This window comes from Muntiacus reevesi, chromosome 1, assembly GCF_963930625.1.
Source record: "Muntiacus reevesi chromosome 1, mMunRee1.1, whole genome shotgun sequence".
Taxonomy (NCBI): Eukaryota; Metazoa; Chordata; class Mammalia; order Artiodactyla; family Cervidae; genus Muntiacus; species Muntiacus reevesi.
The window spans coordinates 228,346,902-228,368,544 of record NC_089249.1 but is presented as its reverse complement, the minus strand read 5'-3'; the positions used below and the strand labels follow the sequence as shown (position 1 = coordinate 228,368,544).

Here is a 21,643-nt window from a genome sequence, read left to right as displayed (position 1 = left end):
TCAGTTACTTAGATATATATATAGGGTAGTATGATGATTTTATGTTCAGCTTTTGAAGAATTGTCACACTTTTCCATAGTGACTACATCGTTTACATTTTCCACATCTTTGCCAATACTTGTTATTTTCATTAAAAAAAATTTGTCCTAATAGGTATCAAGTGATATCTCACTGTAACTTTGATTTGTATTTCCACAATGACCTGTGATACTGAGCCTCATTTCCTGTACTTATTGGCCATTCGTATGTTGTCTTTGTAGAAATATCTATTCAAGTTCTTTGCCCATTTTTAAATTGGGTTGTATGTCTTGTTGAGTTGTAGGAGTTGTTTATGTATTCCAGATGTTAAACCGTTATTAGATATGTGATTTGCCAATATTTTCTCTCAATTCTGTGGGTTTTATTTTCATTCTCTTGCTAATGAGAGGCACAAAAGTTTTTAAAATTTTTTAAAAATTAATTTTTTATTGAGGTATAGTTGATAATATGTTACTTTCTACTGTACAGCAAAGTGATATACTTGTACATATACTATCTTATATTCTTTCCTATTATGGTATATTTCAGGATATTGAATATCATTTCCTGTGCTCTACAGTAGGACTTTGTTTATAAAAGTTTAAAAATTTTGATGAAGTTCTATTTATTTATTTCAATTTATTTATTTTTATCACCTGTGGTTTATGTCCTATTTAAGCAAGTGTTGCTTGATCCAAGGTCAAGCACTTTGGCCCCTACATTTTCTTCCAAGAATGTTATAGTTTTAGCTGTTACATTTAGGTCTTTGATCCATTTTTAGTCAGTGGCACCTTTGTTAAAAATCAATTGATGTAATGATGTAAGAGTGTATGTTTATCCTTGTATCAATATAAGATTATATGTTTATGTGATTTTCATGCAGTTTTGCTTATTGTAACTTTGTGGTAGGTTTTGAAATCAGGATGTGTGAATCCTCCAGCTTTACTGTTCTTCCAGATTAGTTTGAGTAGAATACCTTGATTTATTTTTATTTTTGATTGGATTGCATGGTATGTGAAATCTTAGTCCCCAACCAGGGATTAAACCCATGTCCCCCTGCATTTGAAGCATGATGTCTTAACCACTGGACTGCCAGGGAAGTCCCTGGATAGGGTATCTTGAAATTCCATGTGAATTTTAGAATTAGTTTTTTCATTTCTGCAAAAAATGCTTGTGGGATTTTCATAGAGTATGTTAAATAGAGTTTCATAAATAGATGTTTCATAGAGTATGTTACATCTGTATCTTGACAGAATATGTTGACTCCGTATAATACTTTGGGTAGTATTGTCATCTTAATAAAATGAGCTGAAGTCTTTCAGCTCATGAACCCAGAACATCTTTATATTTATTTAGGTCTTCTTTAATTTCTTTTAGGTCTTTTTTATTTCTGTTGTAGTTTTTAGTGTAGAAGTCTTTTGCCTTGGTTAAATCTTTCTCCTTTGATTAAATTTATTCCTAAGTATTTTATTCTTTTTGATATTATTTTAAATGGAATTATTTTCTTAATTTCCTTTTTGGATTGTTAGTGGCTAGTGTATAGAAATACAACTGATTTAAGTTTTGATTTTGTACCTGTGAAATTTATTAGAATAGTTTTTGTTTGTAGATTCTTCAAGATTTTCTTTGTATAAGATAAAGTCACCTGTAAACAGACAGTCTTGCTTCTTCCTTTCTAATATGGATACCTTTTGTTTCTTTTTCTTGCCTAATTGCTTTGGCTGGCTAGAACTTCCAGTATTATGTTGAACCTCAGTGACAAAAGCATCCTTGTGTTATTCCTAATCTTAGAGGAAAAACTTTTAGTCTTTCATCACTGAGTGTGTTAGCTGTTGGTTCTTCATATATGACCTTAGTTATGTTAAGAAAGTTCTCTTCTATCCCTGGTTTATTGTTTTTATCATGAAAGGATGTTGGATTTTGTCAAATGCCTTCTCTCTATCATTTGAGATGATTATGTGATTTTTTTTTCCCTTCATGCTACCACTGTAATTTACTAAATGGGTTAATTTTCATGTGATAAACCACCCCTTATTCCTAGGATAAATCCCACTTGATCATGCTGTATAATCATTTTGAAATGCAGGTGAAGTTGCCTTGCTAGTATTTTGTTGAAGATTTTTCATGTATGTTCATAAGGATATTGGTTCTTATAATGTCCTTGTTTTGTTTTGGTGTTAGTGTAATTCTGGTCTTACAGAATGGATTAAGAAGTGTTCCCTTTTCTTCTATTTTTGGAAATTTTAGAAGAATTGGCATCTGCTACCCTTCTGAATAGGTATGTTGCTGGGTAATACGTCATGGACTTTGTGACATGGGGGTACCAATGTGGAGCTCTGCATCCTTTTTTTTTTTTTTGGTGGAGGGCTCTGCACCTTCATCTTGGCCCCCTGTCTGGGGAGTCAATTATACTGGTGAGGAAGACTGGAAGTTGTCTCGTTTAAAAAAAAAAAAAGGTGAACTTGAGAGTTGGATTTTTTAAGACTGCAGTTATTTCCTTGTGCTCTTTCTTTCCTTAATTGGTGGATGGTCTTGCTGAACAAGAACAAGACCTCTGTGATCCCAGTCAACAGAACAAATTAGTAGATAAAGGAACAGTTTCTGTGTTGAAAATAACATATTTTCTAAGTATGTCTTACGTTTTAGGAAGAAAGATTTCATTGCAAATAGCTTCCCATATTTCTGACTTTATATCTGACCACAGAGATGGCTACAGGTACTTTTTTCAGAGTTCTGGTACTTCATACACATGTGCCATTATGTTCTGCTTCACTCAACAGTTATTATTCAGTTGCTCAGTCATGTCTGACTCTTTGCGACCCCAGGGACAGCAGCACTCCAGGCTTCCCTGTCCTTCACCATCTCCCGGAGCTTGCTCAAACTCATATTCATTGAGTCAGTGACGCCATCAAACCATCTCATCCTCTGTCATCCCCTTCTCCTTCTGCCTTCAGTCTTTCCCAGCATCAGGGTCTTTTCTGATGAGTCGATTCTTCACATCATATGGCCAAAGTATTGGGGCTTCAGCATCAGTCCTTCCAATGAATATTCAGGGTTGATTTCCTTTAGGATTGACTGATTTGATCTCCTTGCAGTTCAAGGGACTCTCATGAGTCTTCTCCAATACCATAGTTCAAAAGCAACACTCAGCAGTATTTTATGCATTTTGTTTTCATGTTTCACTATAGTGCATATTTTCACTGACATTATTTTCCATTGTATATTCCACATGACTCCTTTTTATATTATTGATTTTATTCAACTAACTTATATTTTGAGTGTCTGGCACAGTGCTAGGCAATGAGGATCCAGCAGTGGTTTAGGTGGACAATGGTCCCTACCCTTGTGGAGCTCCCAGTCAGATGGGTGGTAATTGTTATAGGCTCATGAAATGAAATTTCACTGACCATGTAACACAGCCTTGGAGGGGATGAGGAGGTTGTATAGTCTCTAGCCCTGGCTCCTATTCCTGCCTTCTAAAAAGCACGTGAGACCTTGTCAGGGCAGTGGCAGTTCTGCTTGTGAGAAGGGATCTCAGTGAAGCCCAAGATGGGGAGCCCTGGGACCATGGCAGAGTCAGCTGTAACATGGGACTGCCGCAGCAGGGAGAACTGCTGTTTCCTAGGCAATAGTCTGCTTAATATTTTTAGTGCGTGGTCATGGCAGAACTAAATGTGGTTTCTGATCCCAAATTGGTAATAAATGTAGACATATTTAGAGTCAGAAACAATGCGTTTTAAATCCTCTGCTCCTTAATTGTCTTGCCAAGTGCTGAGTTTAGGTTTCTTTGTTTCTTGGCTACCTACCCAGCCTCCCACCATCTCTCAGCGAAGGCACCCATATTTTCTCTGGGTGTTTGGTGGAATTGTGAAAGCCGTGAGTTATGCTCCCTGAGCTGTGTTGAGAAGCATCTGATTTTTGTGTTTCTCCCCACATATGTAAATGTATACATTTTAAAACTCATCCTCCTTTCAAGTTTTTAAGAATCTGGGATTATGAATAGTCTTGGGACTCTCAGGCATGTTAAAAATAAAATATGATGTTTCAGTTGCTGGCTTACCTGGAAGATAAAGTCAGGACCAACGTGGTAGTAGCAAGTTCAGGGCTTGGTGACCCGTCCTTGTGCTGCCAAGTATTTCTGTAAGTAAATGCTGTTTTCTTGGGGTTCCTCAATTAGTTTAAGGATCACCCTAATTGTTGCCTTTCTCATGATTTCAGAGTTGTAATTTGTGTCTCCAGTTGCCTATAACAGTATTTTTTCATGGCATATTCCTTAAGAGAGCTTTCTTCTTAATTGTACTGTCTGAGACTAAGATGTGGAAAATCATGCAAGTCATTGATTGTGAGCAAGACAGAAAGCACCCGAGGACAGTGATGATATCTTTTGTATATTCTGTTATACAGTAAGGTTCCCAGTGTGCTCAGGGGACCTGAGGTACAAGGGACCTGTTTCTAGAGTGTGAATACTGAATGCTTATAATCTAAAGTGCCAGACTGGCTGACACAGAATAAGGGTTACTGTTCTTACTGATTTGCAGATAGTCCACTTGTAACTATGGACGAGAAGTCATACTCTCCTTCCTGTCATAGTCCCACAATGAGGCCCTAACCTTTGCTGGAAGTTTGGAGACAGCAGGCAAAGGAAAGATGAACTCTGATACCTCCCTAGCCCCAGCCTGTGGTGTGTAGATGAGAGTATGAAGTCTCTGGTATTCTTGAGGAGCAGGCTATAAAGAAAGCCCATCATGCTTACTGTTAGCAGATACTAGTTTAAAAGGAGAGGGAAGGAGGTGGCCCTTGCTTCCTGTATAGCAACTGACCCTGTCTAGTGTGGTCCAATCAGTCTCTCTACTAAATTTGCCCATGTTGGTCCTGCCCTCCATCTTTTTCCCTTATAAGTAGGAGAGCAGCAGCAGAAAGATAGGCCCGAGTCACCAGGAAGCTGGGCTCTGAAGTGGCTGTTCTTAGTCAACTCTTCAGTGGGCACTGATGCAGAGCCAGCCAATATTGCTTGAAGCTTTCAATGGAAATGCCTCTGTAGCTGCTAGAGTGTAGTCCAGGTGTGTGGGAAGATTTGCAGCTCAGGGAAGCTGGTTCTAAGGAGAGACTTGTCAGAATACATTTCTGTATGGGGGTACAGTCTCACAATTTTTGTTTATCCTGCCCTTTTCTCTTAGCAGTAGTGGTTGGTGAGAGCTACAAGCTTCTCAAGCCCTTGGTTTGTGTCAAGCATTGTGCTGTATGCTTCCTATCATCACATCATCTCATTTAATGCTAATAGCCATCCTACTGAATAGTTGCTGTTAAGTTCCTTTTTAGATGCAGGAATTGAAACTTGGAGAGAGGTTAAGCAGCTAGTCCAAAGTCCCACAACTAATTGGGGAGACCTGAGTGGAAATCCAGAGCCCACATTCTTTTCATTACATCAGAGTGAAGATGGAGTTGAGTAGAGCTTCTGGTAACCTTGGCTGCTCTCATCAGAAACAGGTTGATCATTCCTAGGATCTCACAGTGGGTCAGGGAGCAAGTATAAGGAGTAGATCTCCTTGCCCACAGCCTGCTAGATAGAAGCTTGCAGGTTAGGGCCTAGTAGAAAGTACACTCACCCTGGCCGGGGTATTTCTCTACTTTGCCTTGTTGCTTGCTGGTGTGCTTAGGCAAGCCCGACTCACCTTTTTGGTCTCTATTTTCTTCATCTGCCATGTGTGGGAAATAGGAGGAAAGACTAGTGGTAAGTGAGTTTGGATATCATCTGGGCCAACTTTTATGCAGTAGAGGTCTCTCTTCACCTCTGCTGAATTCTTTCCAGACAGGTGAGTGTGTATGAGGGGAGTGCTTAGTGCTGGGCTGTAAGGGAGAGCAAGAGCACTTTTGCTTTTTGGACAGCTGGGGAGCCCAAGTTACGGGAGGTTACGAGGTCAAGTCATACTGGGTGACAGTGGACTGGTTGCAGTCTGAGTCAAAGGCATTCTTCTGGAGTGTCTGTGCCTCTCCTGGGGGCTGTGCTGTGCCAAGGACATTCATTAATTAAAATGTGTGTACATGTGTGTGTGTGTGTATGATGTGCAGAAATACAGACGTGGTAGAAGTGGTCTCTCCACAGTAGGTTCATTAAAAAAAGTTTCTCTCCTGACACAAAATGTGTGCTTTTGTATTCACACTGTTGCAAAACAAATGAATGGCTGATTTCATCTACCACTGGAAAAGCAGCATGGTCTGAAAAGAGAATGGGTTCTGGGGCCAAACTGACTTTGAATCCTGACTCTACTATTCTCTGGCTGTATGCACTTGGGCAAATTAACCTCTCTGAATTTTAGTCCCATCATAGGCAAAATGAACAGCATTTTAGAGCCCCTTCATAGGATTGTGGTGAAGAATAAATGAGCTTTGAACTTTGTTTGGAACATAGAAAGTACTTTATAAATATTGGCTATAATTAGAATTTATTTTCCTCTGGGCTGCCCAGATATTGCATTTGAATACTGGAGGATTGGGTGTCACTGGGGTATTTCTCTTTATCCTTCAGTCCAAGTGCTGTAATTATGATTATTACAGCTCTACAGAGTGTAAGGACTAAGGCTTCTGAGTGATCTGAGAGCTCAGAGAAGGTGGAGTTGTGTCTGATGGGAGTTTGTTCTTGAAGAGTTTGTCTCCCTTCCTCCTTTCTCCACTGGTGTGACTGTGCTCATCACTATCCTGAGGATGTGTGTGTTTGAGGGAAGCCCTACATCATCATGGGAACCTGTTGTATAGCATCAGAGAATCTCTCTATAGGACCACTGGGGCTAATATTTTCTCTATTATCATTGTGACTCTAGGAAAAATGTTGAAAAAACTGGATTTAGAGAATTGACCCCAAATCTCCAAACTTCATTGGACCTACTCACCATTTCAAAATGTACTACCCTTGTGCCTCTAGTTCTTTTTTAGAGGGGCCCTCTGGCTGTCTCATTGCCAAATCCAGTGGCTTTTCTCATCCTCATTCTGACTGACCTCTAGACTTTGTTGCCCACAACTTGATTTTCTCCGGATTCTCTTCTCTTTTGATCTGTATAATTCTGCACTATTCTTAATGTTTTTCATCTTGTCCCCTGGATTGCTTTTCTTTCTTTTCCTAACCTCCAGTCATGGCTGGAAAACTCTTCTTGGCCCATTAGTCCTTTCTCTGTAAGTTTTCTCCTAATAGAAGGACTGTTATTGCTTTGATTGTCACTTCTGGATGATGGCACCAAAATTCTTCTCTTGCTCTAGTCCTATCTACCTCTTTGTCTTCAATAGGCATGAAGTTTCCAGAGCCTTCCTGGATGCAATAACAAGCCCATGCCTAAAGGCATTGAACTCTGGTGATTCTGTGTGTAGATATTGATTGTTAGCAGGCCAAATGAAAAATGAGTCTTAAGCTTTCTTCTAGCATTAGATTCTTTGAAGGCTGGGGCTGAATAGGATAGGTCTGGAGAGGGCCGGACTGGGCTCCATTTTATTCAGTCACTCTACTTGTCACTTGATTTCTTTTTGATGGAGCCACTATCTTTTGTCTGTGGGACTGCGGTTTTTGGCTAATATGCTTAACTACCTTAGAAAATCTTTTTAAGTAGAAATACTGTAGATTTACACTGTTGCTTTAATTTCATGTATACAGCAAAGTGATTCAGTTATACATTTCTATCTTTCCGTTTTCAGATTCCTTTTCATTACAGATTGTTACAAGATATTGAGGCCTTCCCTAGTGGCTCAGATGGTACAGAATCTGCGTGAAGGAGTGCAGGAGACCCAGGTTTGATCCCTGTATTGGGAAGATCCCCTGGAGAAGGGCATGGCAACCCACTCCAGTATTCTTCCCTGGAGAATCCCCATGAACAGAGGAGCCTGGTGGGCTATAGTCCATAGGATTGCACAGAATTGGACATGACTGAAGTGACTTAGCACACACAAGATACTGAGTATATTTCCCTGTACTGTATGGTAGGTACTTGTTGGTTATCTATTTTATATGCAGTAGCAACTTAGCTACCTTCTTGAAGATTTGTTCTCTTCAAGTAGGGTAGGGATGGGCTTGATCATGTCCCCCTCATTTTGGAGTACAGAGTATTGAGAAGGGGTTAGGAATGCCCCTTCCTATTTCATCCCATCCTATGTTGTCTTCTTTCCAGAGCTGCAGTCCCAGCTGGGCCTGTGGAGCCCTTCTTGGCTCCATGTGCTCTCTGGCAGGGCCAACACCTATTTCTGTGTTGCCGCTGGAAAGGCTTCACTAGGTCCCTCTGTTGCAGGCTTTGCAAGCACATTTTGGCCTTGTAACTCTTCTCTGGTCAGGCAGAGGCTTAGGTCCATTGTGAACTTTCTACCCTCCAGTAGCTTCATCTAATCACTTTCCTTTTAGGGTGCCTTGGATTTTATTGAGAGCAGTCCCCATTTGCTTGGCCTTAGGCATGACTTCAGTATTTGGGGCACACACTGTTGCCATTACACAAATGGTCAGTGGCTTAAGAATGTTCCAAGTCCAGCTTGCTACCAGTTACGGTTTAGACTGGGGTTAGAAGCCACATTTCTTTTGCAGTTCAAAAGCTCTTTTCATTTAATTGCTGTCTACCTCCTGACTTTCTGCTTAATTTATGTCTTAGGGGAAAAGCCTGTTTGCCTGACCTCTTCAAACTTACTTCTCTTGTCCTTCAAATTATTCTTGAAAAATCCATTTCTTTTCCTAAGCCTTTGCACGTTGTTCTCCCTTTGTCAGGGCTCTCCTTTCAGTGTTCTCTTTGCATTGTTTTTTCAGCTGCTTACTTGTTTGCCTAAATTAGGTGGTGAGCTTCTGTTTGTGGAGAGGTGATTGTATGTGTGTGTGCATGTATGAGTTTGTGTAGCACACAAATAGTAATAAATGTGTTTGTGGGAAGAGCTCATCCTCTTTCAGTTTGTAAAGCAGAAGACTGTTTTATAGCCCTTCCTGCAAATGAAAGTTCTGCATGATGGTGGCCTGGCTTTCTGGGCAGTAATATGCTGGGAAAAGCACCGAATGGGCTAGGTCTGCCTCAGCGCTCAGCAGAAAATTGGCTTGAGTCTCGCCATTTTTAGCTGTAGGGCTCCTCCTTTGAACATGTTTCCTTCACCTCCTGAGAGTAGATACCCAACAAAAGGCCTTGGTCCTAAATTTTGAGATGTAGGGTCAGCTAGAGGTTATGTCGATCCAGCAGGAGGCAGGAACTCTAGAGAGTGTTTCAAGGGTGCCTGACCTGGCTCTGGCTGCCTGTGGGTCCAGGGGCAAGTCCTCATCCTCAATCTAATGATGGTGTGATAACGAGGTGCCAGGTGCTGTACCACATACTTTCCATGAATTGTTTTGTTTAATCCTCCCTAATATTGTTTGAAGTAGGAACTTTAATTATGCCCATTTTATAGGCAAAGAAACTGAGGCCTAGTGAAGTGTGTGATCTAACCATGATCACATAGTTAGAAATTGGCAGAGCCAAGACTTGGCTTTACATCTGTCTGACTCTAAATTCATGTACTTACACTTTCAACCTAATGTTTTAAATCTCTTTGCTTTAATTTCCTTCTTGTAAGATGGAAGTATAAATTCTTGCCCTTTCACTTTTTCCAGACGATTTGGGGAAACAAATACATGGACAATATGCTATAGACTAAGAACCTGGGCATATTGTAAGATGGAGTTCCTAGCGTGACCAGGCAGGCTGCTGAGGTGGCTCTCCCTGCCAAGAACACTTGTGACGTTTACCCTTTCTCTCTGTGCTCTGGCCCTGCACCTGGAGAGCAGCCAGTGTCCGTGGGGCCTACCAGCCATGTCAGAAGTTTTCAAGGGTCCAACAGTTTCACTCCTCCTCCTCCTGGCTTCCTGCCACCCATCATGGCATTCTTTTGTTTTTCTTCCCTGAGAGAAGGTAAAAGTTATGGGAAGATTTCGTGTTTATGTAGGGCCCAGTTCCCTCCCCAGTCCTGTATGAATTGAGAGGAGAGTGTGAAGCACCAGGGAGGTTGTGGGCTGTTGAGTCCAAGGGCCTCCTCCCACCTATGCCCTCAGCAGCTACTCCAGGCAGCAGTAAGTTGGCAATACAGATTGCTGAGAGCATCCAACCTCTATTTAAGTAGAAGTACAGACTACAAATGGCCAGTTTTGATAGAAAAATGGACATCTTAAGTACACTATTATATTTTTTGTCCCAAAGCCCAGGGATACTTAAGGTAAGAGTTACTGGTGGAACACTGAAATACTTCCCTCTTTCTTGGACTGAATTGATGGTATTGTAAGTCAGAAGAAGGCCTTAAATGTAAAGATGTAGTTCTGTCTTCTTTTGAGAGTTAGGGATGATGGGAAGGTTTGTTATGCAGAGTGTACAGGAGCAGGTGATGAGGTGAACCCAGGGTTAGTGGGTGGTAAGTGATTTGGGAAGGGTACTAACCTCAGGCCACTTAGGCCACACTGTGCCTCAGTGGGATTCTGTGACTTTGGCTTTAGTTATGTCATGGCCTGAGGTTTTCTTTTGCTGCTGCCACTGCCTAGATTCCTGCTTGTGATGGTGGAACCAAACTGTGGGCTACTTCTCCTTTCCTTTCTCCCAGCCTCCGTGTAAAGCCCAGGGAAAACTTGCCTACTTGCCCTCCAGTTGCCACTTCTTAAATAAAGACGAAGGCCAGGTGGACACAGTTGGAGGCCAGGCCTTAAGAGGACAGAAGATACCATATCCCATGTCTGCATGCTGCAGAGTTTGCAGTTGTTTTCTGGGTGCCCTTGCAAAGCCTGGGAAACTGTCTCACCCCTTTCTCCCAGCCTCACTTCTCCTAGGCCTTCCCAGGCATACCACCCCCCAACCCTGGCCCCACCATGTTCTCTCTCTCCGAGTCATGGAAAAACATATGGAGGCAATGAATAGGTCAGTTGTGCAGTCCACATGGAATTATTGTGGGAGAGATAAAGGATCCATTTGGAAATCAATCTCTTGTCTTGGTATTGGCAGAAAATGCTTCTGAGGTGTTAGTGTGTGTGCAGGAGATGGAGGTGGTAGGGAGCCCTGTGGGAGCTGCCATTTCTCTTGTACCTGCCGCCCTCCAGTCCCACTCCAGGAGGTGAGGATGCTGCTGTTTATACATCAGCTGCCGCCACCTCTTCTTTCTCAGTCCCTTCTGGGCCTCCTCCTGCTCATTTGTCTTTTTTGCCCTTGGTTTCATTCTCATTTATCTCTTCCTCCTCATTTTTCCCCCAGCGTCAGTTCCAAGTGTGTAACGATGGCTGTAAGAAGGGAGCATGTAATTCTCTCTGTGTGTATACGCCTATACACATGAACAGTCTCGTGTAGGGGAAGGGAAGTCTTTTGGGATAAACCTTTTCTGTCTTAATGTATGTTGTCGTGCTAGTGCTGTTAGCTCACTGCTTCCATTTTTTATTCCTCTTTTCTCCACAGCCAAGGATGCAGAAATAAAAAAGGTATGGGACATTGTATGTCCTTTGGGATCCATCTTCCTTGGATCTTTCTAGACTTCTCATTCTTGATTGCCTCTGCCCATTGTTCATCCTCACTGAGCGTTGCACCCCACTCCCCTGCACCCCTAGGCATGGCCAGGCACCTGTCCAGAACCTAGTGCTATGCTGTGAACTCACTCTGTGTCTTTCAGTGTGATTGGTGCCCTAGGGAGCCAGGTTGCTGGGGAAAACTCATGTGGCATTTAGCCATTCCATTTTGTCTACAAAAAAAGAGGGGAGAAACTGGCAGAAAGCAAAGGCTTTTGCTGCTGGGTGAGTTTAGCAGCTATTTTTAGCTCCTAAGCCTTTGCTTTTCCATTTGGCTGTGCTTTTTTAGCACAGTGTCAGTCCAGCAGGGCTGTTTTCCTTCATGGCTCCAGATGTCCTTAGGGAAAGTTTCCGTCTGCCCCTGAGAAGGTGTGGGCTGGGCACGGGGTAATAACTTCTGATTGTGGGTTCAGGCAGAGCCTTGGGCTCCACTGCAGTCTTGTCACAGGACCAGTTTATTGAGGAACATGGAGCGTGGCAGGAATAGGAAAGAGAAAAGGTAAAATACCATACTCTCTAGAGGTGTTTCCCCTATAATTAATTCAGTTAGGACTTTATTGAGTAAACTGCCTAATGAGGTGTATTGGGGCTGAATGATCAACTTGCAAACCTTTTATAAGGATCTTGGACTGATACTGACAGGTTCTGAAGTTTTCTAAGGTGTTTTTTTCCTCCCCAGATTTATTTATTTGGCTGCCCCAGGTTCTAGTTGCAGCATGCAAGATCTTTTAGTTGCAGCATACAGGCTCTTTAGTTCTGCCTTGTGAACTGGCAGCTGTTAGCTGTGGTATGTGGAGATCGAGCTGCCTGACAAGGGGTTGAACCCGGGCCCCCTGCATTGGGAGTGTGGAGTCTTAGCCACTGGACCACCAGGAAAGTCCCTCTAAGGTTTTTTTTTTAAAGTTTATTATTATTATTGTTTTCTTTCTGCCTTTCTTTCTGGGACCATTTGCCTGTTTGGGTTAAATTGTTTTGACTTCCTCTCTAGTTTACTGACCAAAATTTTTTCACTACCTCAATTTGCCTATTCTTGATATTTCACTTAAGTAGAACCATCCAACATCTATTTTTTTGTGTCTTGTTCATTTCATTTAGCATAATATTTTTAAGGTTCATTCATGCTGAAGCATGTATCAGAATTTCAGTTTTTATGACTGAATAATGTTCCCTTGTATGTACCACATTTGAAAAAAATCTGTTGAATACCTAAGTTATTTCTGCTTTTTTGGCTGTTGTCAATAATGATGCTGTGAACATTCATATGGAGGTACCTGTCTGAGTCAGTGTTTGGGAACTTTTAGGTGGAGTAGATACCTGGGGTGCAATTGCTGGATCACATATATAGTAGTTCTATGTTTAACTTTTTGAGGAATTGCCAAACTGTCCCACAGCAACTGCACCATTTTACATTTTACCCATCAGCATTGTACTAGGGTTTTAGTGCCTCCACATCCTCATTAATATTTGTTACTGTCTCTCTCTCTTTTTTTAAAATAAATTTTAGCCATAATGGTGGATATAAAATGGTACACAGTTTCGTTGTGGCTTTGATTTGCATTTCCTTAGTGATTAATGATGAGAATCCTTTCATGTTCCTATTGGCCTGTGTATATCTTCTTTGGAGAAATGTCTATTCAAGTTTTTTGCCCATTAAAATTTTTGTTGTTGAGTTATAGGTGTTATTTATATATTCTGGATTCTAAATCATTATAAGATAGAAGACTTACAAATATTTTTCTAATTTCTTGAGTTGTCTTTTCACTTTCCTTATAATGTCATTTGAGACACAAAATTAAAACTTTTAATTTTGAAGGAGTTCTGTTTGTTTTTCATTTATCGTCTGTGGTTTGGTTATTATATTTAAGAAACTATTGCCAAATCTGAGGTTATGAAGATTTTCCCTGTGTTTTTCCTAAGAATTTTATCTCTTAATACATTTTGAGTTACTTTTTATATATGATATAAGGGAAGAGTCTACTTCATTCTTTTGCATGTGGATATCTAGTTGTTCCAGGGCAGTTTGTTGGAGAGACTATCCTTTCCCCATTGAATTGTCTAGATAACATTGTTGAAAATCAATTTATTGCATATGTAATTATTTCTGGGCTCTCAGTTCTGTTCCATTGGTCTGTATATCTGTCCTTACACTTATACAACAGTGTTTTTTTGTTTTTTTCCCACAGTGTTTTAATCATTGTAGCTTTGTAGTAAGTTTTGAAATCAGGAAATGTGAGTCCTTCAACTTTGTTCCTCTTTTTCAGTACTGGGGTTCTTTTTTTTTGGCAGAGGTTGGGATCTTAAATTCCCCAAACAAAGACTGAACAGTGAAAGTGTCATGTCCTAACCACTGGACTGTGAGCAAACTCCTTTCAGGATTTTGATAGGGATTGCATTGAATCTGAATATTGCTCTGGGTAATACTGCCGTCTTAATGATATTAAGCCTCCAATCTGTGAACATGAGATGTCCTTTTATCCTTGTATCATTTAAAGTTTAACAGCCATGAGGGCCTGCACTTTGGTTTGTTTGACTGTCTGAAAAGTGATGTAAAGGCTTTATGACTTGAGAATATTGAATTTTGCTGTTTTAGGGGATGCTGATGGTATCTGCCTTCAGGTATAACAGTAGATATGGTTTAGAGGTGAATGGCTAACCATTAGGGACTATAACCATTTAGGGACTATATAACCTATAACCATTTAAGGACTTTTCCTGGTGGTCCAGTGCCTAAGACTCTGCACTTCTAATGCAGGGGTCCAGGGTTCGATCCCAGGGTTCGATCCCTGGTCAGGGAACTGGATCCCGCATGCCACAGTGAAGATCTAATATCCTGTATGCTGCAACTAAGACCAGGCAGCCAAATAAATACAAAAATGTTTTAAAAAAGTGAATGGTTATAAAGGTTATGTGAACTTGGGCCTGTGTCCGTTCAGATACAGATCATTTGGTTAGTTTCCTTCTTTCTGCATCATAGTCAATGCCACCTTGTGCAACCTGATAACAACCTGGATAATGAAGAAGGAAGGGACAGGGCTATTATATGAGGTTGGAACAAACATAATTGAGTTTTTGCATTGTTGAAATTTGCTATTTGATATTGGAATACTGTATTAATATGGTTATGTTATACATCATTTTAATGCACATTTCTTTATTTTTTTACTAATGACTTATTCCTGCTGTTTATATTTAATTTGGACTATGGAAATGATATTAGACAAAAAGTAAATTTGTGTTTTTCTTATTTGAGTTCAAAATGAGTCGTAAAGCAGCAGAGACAATTCACAACATTAACAACGCATTCGGCCCAGAAACTGCTAACGAACGTACAGTGCAGTGGTGGTTCAAGAAGTTTTGCAAAGGAGACTAGAACCTTGAAGATGAGAAGCTTAGTCGATGACCATTGGAAATTGACAATGACCAGCTGAGAGCAATCATCAGAGCTGATCCTCTTAAAACTTACATGAGAAGTTGCCGAAGAACTCAGCATTGACCATTCTACGGTCATTTCACATTTGAAGCAAATTGGAGAGGTGAAAAAGCTTGATCAGTGGGTACCTCATGAACTGACTGAAAATAAAAGAAATCATCGTTTTGAAGTGTCGTCTTCTCTTATTCTATGCAACAATGCACCATTTCTCAATTGGATTGTGACTTGTGACAAAAAGTGGATTTTATACAACAACCAGCTCAGTGGTTGGGCTGAGAAGAAGCTCCAAAGCACTTCCCAAGGCCAAACTTGCACCACAAAAAGGTCCTGGTTACTGTTTGGTGGTCTGCTGCCATCTGATCCACTACAGCTTTCTGAATCCTGGCGAAACTGTTACATCTGAGAAGTATGCTGAGCAATTTGATGAGATGCATCGAAAACTGTAATGCTTACAGCTGGCATTAGTCAACAGAAAGGGTCCAGTTCTTCTCCATGACAATGCCTGATTGCACGTTGCACAACCAATGCTTCAAAAGTTGAATGAATTGGACTATGAAGTTTTGCCTCATCCTCCATATTCACCTGACCTCTCGCCAACCAACTCCTAGTTTAAGCATCTTGACAACTTTTTGCAGGGAAGACTCTTCCACAACCAGCTAGAGGCAGAAAATACTTTTCAAGAGTTTGTAGAATCCCAAAGCATGGATTTTTACACTACAGGAATAAACCAGTTTATTTCTCTTTGGTAAAAATGTGTTAATTGTAAAGGTACCTATTTTGATTAATAAAGATATGTTTGAGCCTACTTATAATGATTTAAAATTCATAATCTGAAACTGCAGTTACTTTTGCATCAACCTAAATAGCTCGTGCAAGGGTCCTGGATGACTGCAGTTTCAGCCAAGGCCTCTTTCCTTGTATGGGGGAATGGAGGCTTACTCTAGGTTGCTCTGTGGGGTAGGAGATATGTGATACTCTATTCCGGAAATGTCTGACATCATCTGAAATGTTTGACATCTGTGAAAAAAGTGACATCGTGGGAATCACTGTGTTGGGGCAGGCAGGGAGGGGTATCAGACATCAGCTTCCTATTGACCTTCTATCTTCTGTGTTTACATTCCTCAGGCCTCTAACTATGCCTCACCAGGGCCTGCTCCTTTTTAGGATGGCTCCTCTGTGCATGCTGCTCGGTATGCTGATGGTTTCCTGCTTCAACTTCTGCCTCTGTCATAAGAACTCGGTAAGTATTTTCACACAAGTAGAGGGATCTTTGGGGTCCAAGAAAGTCTCCATGCCACCAGGGCTGCTGTGGGATTTTCTTATAGGAATGTGACCAGTGCTGGGTCATGGAATGTGTGTTCTTCTTCCTCTATCCCTTAGTCCTCTGGCCTCTGTTTAAAGCTTATGGCACATTTTCTCTTTGGGGAGAAGATGGTGATGATGATAATGATAAGCTTATCATGTACCAAGTATTATCAGTTAAGTCACTCACTGTGTCCAACTCTTTGCAATCCCATGGACTGCAGCATACCAGGCTTCCCGGTTCATCATCAACTCCTGGAGCTTGCTCAAACTCATGTCCATTAGTTGGTGATGCCATCCAACCATCATGAATCCTCTGTGTCTCCTTCTCTTCCTGCTTCAATCTTCCCCAGCCTCAGGTCCTTTCCAGTGAGTCAGTTCTTCGCATCAGTTGGCCATAGTATTGAAGCTTCAGTGTCAGCATTGGTCCTTCCAGTGAATATTCAGGACTGATTTCCTTTAGGATTGACCGGTTTGATCTCCTTGCAGTCCAAGGGACTCTCAAGAGTCTTCTCCAGCACCACAATTCAAAAGCATCATTTCTTCAACACTCAGACTTCTTTATGGTCTAGCTCGCACAGCCGTACACATCTACTGAAAAAACCATAGCTTTGACTATACGAACCTTTGTCAGTAAAATAATGTTTCTCCTTTTTAATATGCTGTCTAGGTTTGTCATAGCTTTTCTTCCAAGGAGCAAGTCTCTTTTAATTTCATGGCTGCAGTCACCATCTGCAGTGATTTTGGAGCCCAAGAAAATAAAGTCTGTCACTGTTTCATTGTTTCCCCATCTATTTGCCATGAAGTGTTGGGACAGGATGTCATTATCTTTATTTTCTGAGTGTTGAGTTTTAAGCCAGCTTTTTCACTCTCTTCTTTCACTTTCATCAAGAGTTCTGCCATAAGGGTGGTGTCATCTGTGTATCTGAGGTTACTGATATTTCTCCTGGTAATCTTGATTCCAGCTTGTGCTTCATCCAGCCTGGCATTTCGCATGATGTACTCTGCACGTAAGTTAAATAAGCAGGGTGACAATATACAGCCTTGACGTATTCCTTTCCCGATTTGGAACCAGTCTGTTGTTCCATGTCCGGTTCTGTTGCTTCTTGACCTGCATGCAGATTTCTCAGGAGGCAGGTGAGGTGGTCTGGTATTCCCATCTCTTTAAGAATTTTCCACAAGTTTGTTGTGATTCACACAGGCAAAGGCTTTAGCATAGTCAATGAAGCAGAAGTAGATGTTTTTCTGGAATTCTCTTGCTTTTTCTATGATGCAACCAAGCATTGTATTGTGTGCTTTTATATGTGTATCCTCACTTAATCCCATCAACAACCCGGCTAAGTAGACAACTGAAGTTATTATCCTCTTCTTGAGAAGGAGGAGAACTAAGAGATACTAAGTAACTTGGCCAACATTATAAAGCTAGTTTGTGGCAGAGCTGAGGTCCTCAGGGTTTTCCCCAAGGACTGGGTACTGGTGTGGTGAGCACCAAGACTGCTGCTTCCTCTACTCCCCTGTTCCATTTCTGTATCCTCTTTCCCTCTGTCCTTTTTTGCATGTTCTTTATAGTCTCCTTTTCATTAACCCAGACCTCATTACTGAGGGTTTCTGTCATTGACAAAGGCAGGGGCAGAATGCCTGAGAAGGCCCTAAGCTTGGTCTGGCTGCAGGGTGTCCTGGCCCCATTTCCCTGGCCTGCCCCAGCAAAGCCTGCCCTTGACCAGCTCCCAGTGCCCTCTCTTTCCTCTTCCATGAAATGCCCTGACTGTCAACTCTCTGACAGTTTTACCCTCCCCTGGCCACCTTCCCCAACCCCAGGGGTCCTACTTAAATGTTGGGTAAAGTGCTGGAGGCTTTGGAACTGGAAGGCCTTGAAGTGCAAATGACAATTGTGATGAATTTAATAGCAATTCAGTTCAGCTAAGCTTCACCTCTGGCTCATGGCAAACTTCCACCTTCCCTCTGAAGTCATTTGTTTTCTCTCTGCCTTTCTCCCTACTTTGTGGAGCAGGAGAGAATGTACAGTTAGGAGTCACGAATCCTTTTGAGCTTTTAATGTTCTTTGACTAAGATCTTGTTGCTGTCATTTTTCTGGTCTCCTCTTCAAGGACAGTAAGACTGGAATCTCATTGGCTCCAGAGGGTGGAACTGGCCACAGCATGAGGTTGGGGCTGGCTGTAACTTAGCTGGCCCAGATAAGCACCCAAGTTTCCTGAGGGATTAGGGCTGTGTTCCCTTTAGCCTGCAGCTCTTGAGGATCTGGGTACTCCCCATCATGAGCTTTAGCAGATGCACAATTAACAAAAGCATGCTGATGAATTTACTTAAGGACCGTGTGTTAGTAAGTCCCTTTTGGATAATAGTTCAACCAAATAGATGAGCTTTCAGAGCCGTAATTATTCTGGCCCATTTATATTAGCTCTATTGAACCTAGTCTCAGAAAAATGTTAATACTGACTTCCATCAGCAGAAGCTGCTTTTATCCTTATGTCTGTTCCTAAGCTGTATCCATTTGTCATAATCTTTCATCATGTGCTAAGTACAAGTAGGAATTGAAGCATCTTTTCTCTCATACCATAAAAATTGCTGCCCTGATGGCATTTAAAATCCAAATTATGCAACCAGCCACCTTCACAACAGTGAAAATGGGTGGTGGGGGAGATGGGAGTGGTCATGATCCTTTGTTCAGAGCCTGGAGTCCAGACAAATGCTCCTGGTGACCTGGAATTGTTCTCCCCAAGGGCATTTGTTACAGGTTAATGGCCACCCAGCAAAGGCTGGCTGTGTGTATCAGGATACGATCTGGAGCCATCCTCCCTTCCTGTCTCCTGTTGTGGCGCCTCTCTGGGGCGTCACTTCTAAGGAGCAGTGTGAATGCTAAAGGGATGTATTGTGTGGTATACTCACCTTCAAGAGATGGTAGAAGATGAGTGGGATAGTGGAACCCAGTATAAAGGAGCACAGAGCCTTAGTCAGCTCTCTTTTGCCTCCCACTTTGGCAGTTTGACCATTTCTGAGTTTTGATTCCTCATGTGTAAAACAGGGTTGTTAAAACAGGCACCTCCCTCTTAAATTTTAGTGTAGATTAAATGTGATTATATATATAAAGCATCTAGAATTGAGACTGGCACTGTATGGCTAATGGATGGTCAATAAATGTCAGCTGTTATTTTTTAGTATGGGGTGACTGCTTCCATTGTTTAATTTATGGCTCTGTCAGCCAGGCTCCTATCTGAAAATGTTGCCCCCTCAGTCTGTCTCTGTCACAACAGCAATCCACCTACCCTGAGAGGTTCATTTATTCTCTTGGATCTTGAAGGCTTTGGTCTTTAAGAATCTCTTATTCAGTTGCAAGTGTAAGGAAGCGTATCATGGTAAGCTGTTGTCAGTTAACACCTTAGTTGGGATTTCTTGCTATTTCAGAGGAAATTGGTATTTACAGTATTGATGGCAGAGAGAAGAGAGAATTCAGCATTGAAAGGAGCCCTGAAAAGCCAACTGAGAGGGCACCAGAGCATGAGATTTACTTCAGAGCTGACCACAGGCTGGCTGGCCTCCCTCACCTCTCGGTCTTTGGCTCCTGTTTTGGACCCTGCTGGAGCAGAGGGAGGGTCATCCCTTTCTCTGCAACTGTGTTTCTCACCTTGTCCAATAAAGGGCAGAGGCTGTGCTGGTAAATGTGCTGGGGTGATCTCATCCACCCGCACCCCCACAGGCTTGCTTCCCTTAGCATCCGAGGCACAACCGATAGAACACTTGACTAAGAACAGAAACATAGAAGTGAGTCAGGATTCAGGCAGTCCTGAACTTAAATCTCTGCTCTTCTCTCTGCAGTGTGGTTTTGCACAGATTCTGTGTTTGTAAAATGGGATTAAAAGTGTGTTTCATAGGTGAAACTTGGAGGAGTTGTTCGGCATGGAAGGCACTTTAGACCAGTGCCGGGCATATGGGTAGGGGTTTCATAAATGGTAGCTGCTGTTTTCCTTACAACTCCATCTCCGTGATGCTGCTTTTCCTGAAAATCTTTTCTGGAATTCCACCTTTGAGGTGACTGTCTAGCTTGTAGTATGTTCGTGTGACCAAGCCTCCCTCAGTGCTTGGTGAAGTCACTCAGAGTCAGATTTGGTGATCAGAGTGAGTTGATCAGACAGATGAGCACCAAATTTATGTCACTTCTACTAAAAACAGGTGAACTGTAAAATAATGGCAGATTGTGAGAGAGTGTGTGTGTGTGCATGTGTAGCTTAAAATATGGTTCAAAGATGATACCAAGAGGAAACTTAAAAAAATATTTTGAGCAGTGATGGGATTGTTGGGAAAAGGGGCTTTCCTGAGGCTTCAAGTATGTGTCTCAGTGGTTCATATCTTGTTGTAATCCTTCTTCTTGAATCTACTCTGTTAGTCTCGTTAAAGATCTAGGGAAAAGGGCTTTCTTAGCCTCTACTCACTGAAATGAACGCTAGCCTTGCCTGGATTTTGAAGGGTCATATTTTCATCATCACCATTACCCTTGCCTCTTTCTTTCTTCTTCTCTTGATGTTGAGGATTTGGTTAGTTGATTACAGTTATACCTGCTAGGAGTTAACCTGGCTAATAGATACACTAAAGCAAGAGTTGCAATGTAAAGCTTAGAGATGTTTAGTTTGACCCTCTTTGTGTTCTAAAAGTAAGAAATATCACAGAAAAATTTGGATTTCTGTTTCTTACCGAGTTGAATGCCTTCACTGCAGTGGCAACTGAGCAACAGCTATGTTTCTTGGTCAAGACAGGAGGACTCCAGTATTCACAGTTCCACTACTCCTAGTTGTTTTTACACTGGGCACACAGCACATTTACATCCGTCCCTGCCTGGCTTCTGGAGGCATTTAATCCACATACTTCAGAGGTAAATATCATGAATGGTCTTCTAGCCCTGTGGTCTAGTGTACGGCACTTTTGACAGAGACTGACCAGCATGGCTGGGCCCTGGAGTATATAGGCTCCAGGTACTTAGTGGACAAGGTGGTCTTTGTTCTGGAGTTTGGAGCTAGTTCCTGGCTGCCAGCAAACTCTTTGGGCTTGTCTCCAAAAGATACACCTGCCTGTAGGAGGAAGCACTTCTTTCATTCCTTTGTTGTATGATTACAAACTAAGCCTTGGGCTGGGCAAGGGGTATATACAGTGGTGAAAAAGACCGACACAGTGCCTGCCCTCAGGAAACTCAGCTGTTGGAAGTGTGATGTCCATGCCCTCAGAATGTAGGGAGCCTCCTGCCAGTCTTCTCATTAGTCTCACACACACCTATTCTTCTGTTGCTAGTTTTTCTTTTGAGCTCAGATTTGTGCGGACTGCAAGTTCAAAGGGTAGGAGGAGTTTGAGGGACCAGGTTGCACAGG

General features: G+C 41.8%; 1 protein-coding gene across 7 annotated transcripts in view; it reads left to right on the top strand.

Moving 5' to 3' along the window:
• SIL1 (SIL1 nucleotide exchange factor) overlaps window positions 1-21,643 on the top strand; it is a 235,297-nt gene that overhangs the window by 42,616 nt on the left and 171,038 nt on the right. For 5 of the 7 annotated variants that reach the window (XM_065918649.1, XM_065918650.1, XM_065918648.1 and 2 more), the window contains exon 2: window positions 16,092-16,206. In XM_065918649.1, the coding sequence (XP_065774721.1) occupies window positions 16,102-16,206 (105 nt within the window). In that variant the 5' untranslated portion in view covers window positions 16,092-16,101. The remainder of the gene's footprint in view (window positions 1-16,091; window positions 16,207-21,643) is intronic. The other 2 variants (XM_065918651.1, XM_065918652.1) reach the window with 1 other exon arrangement.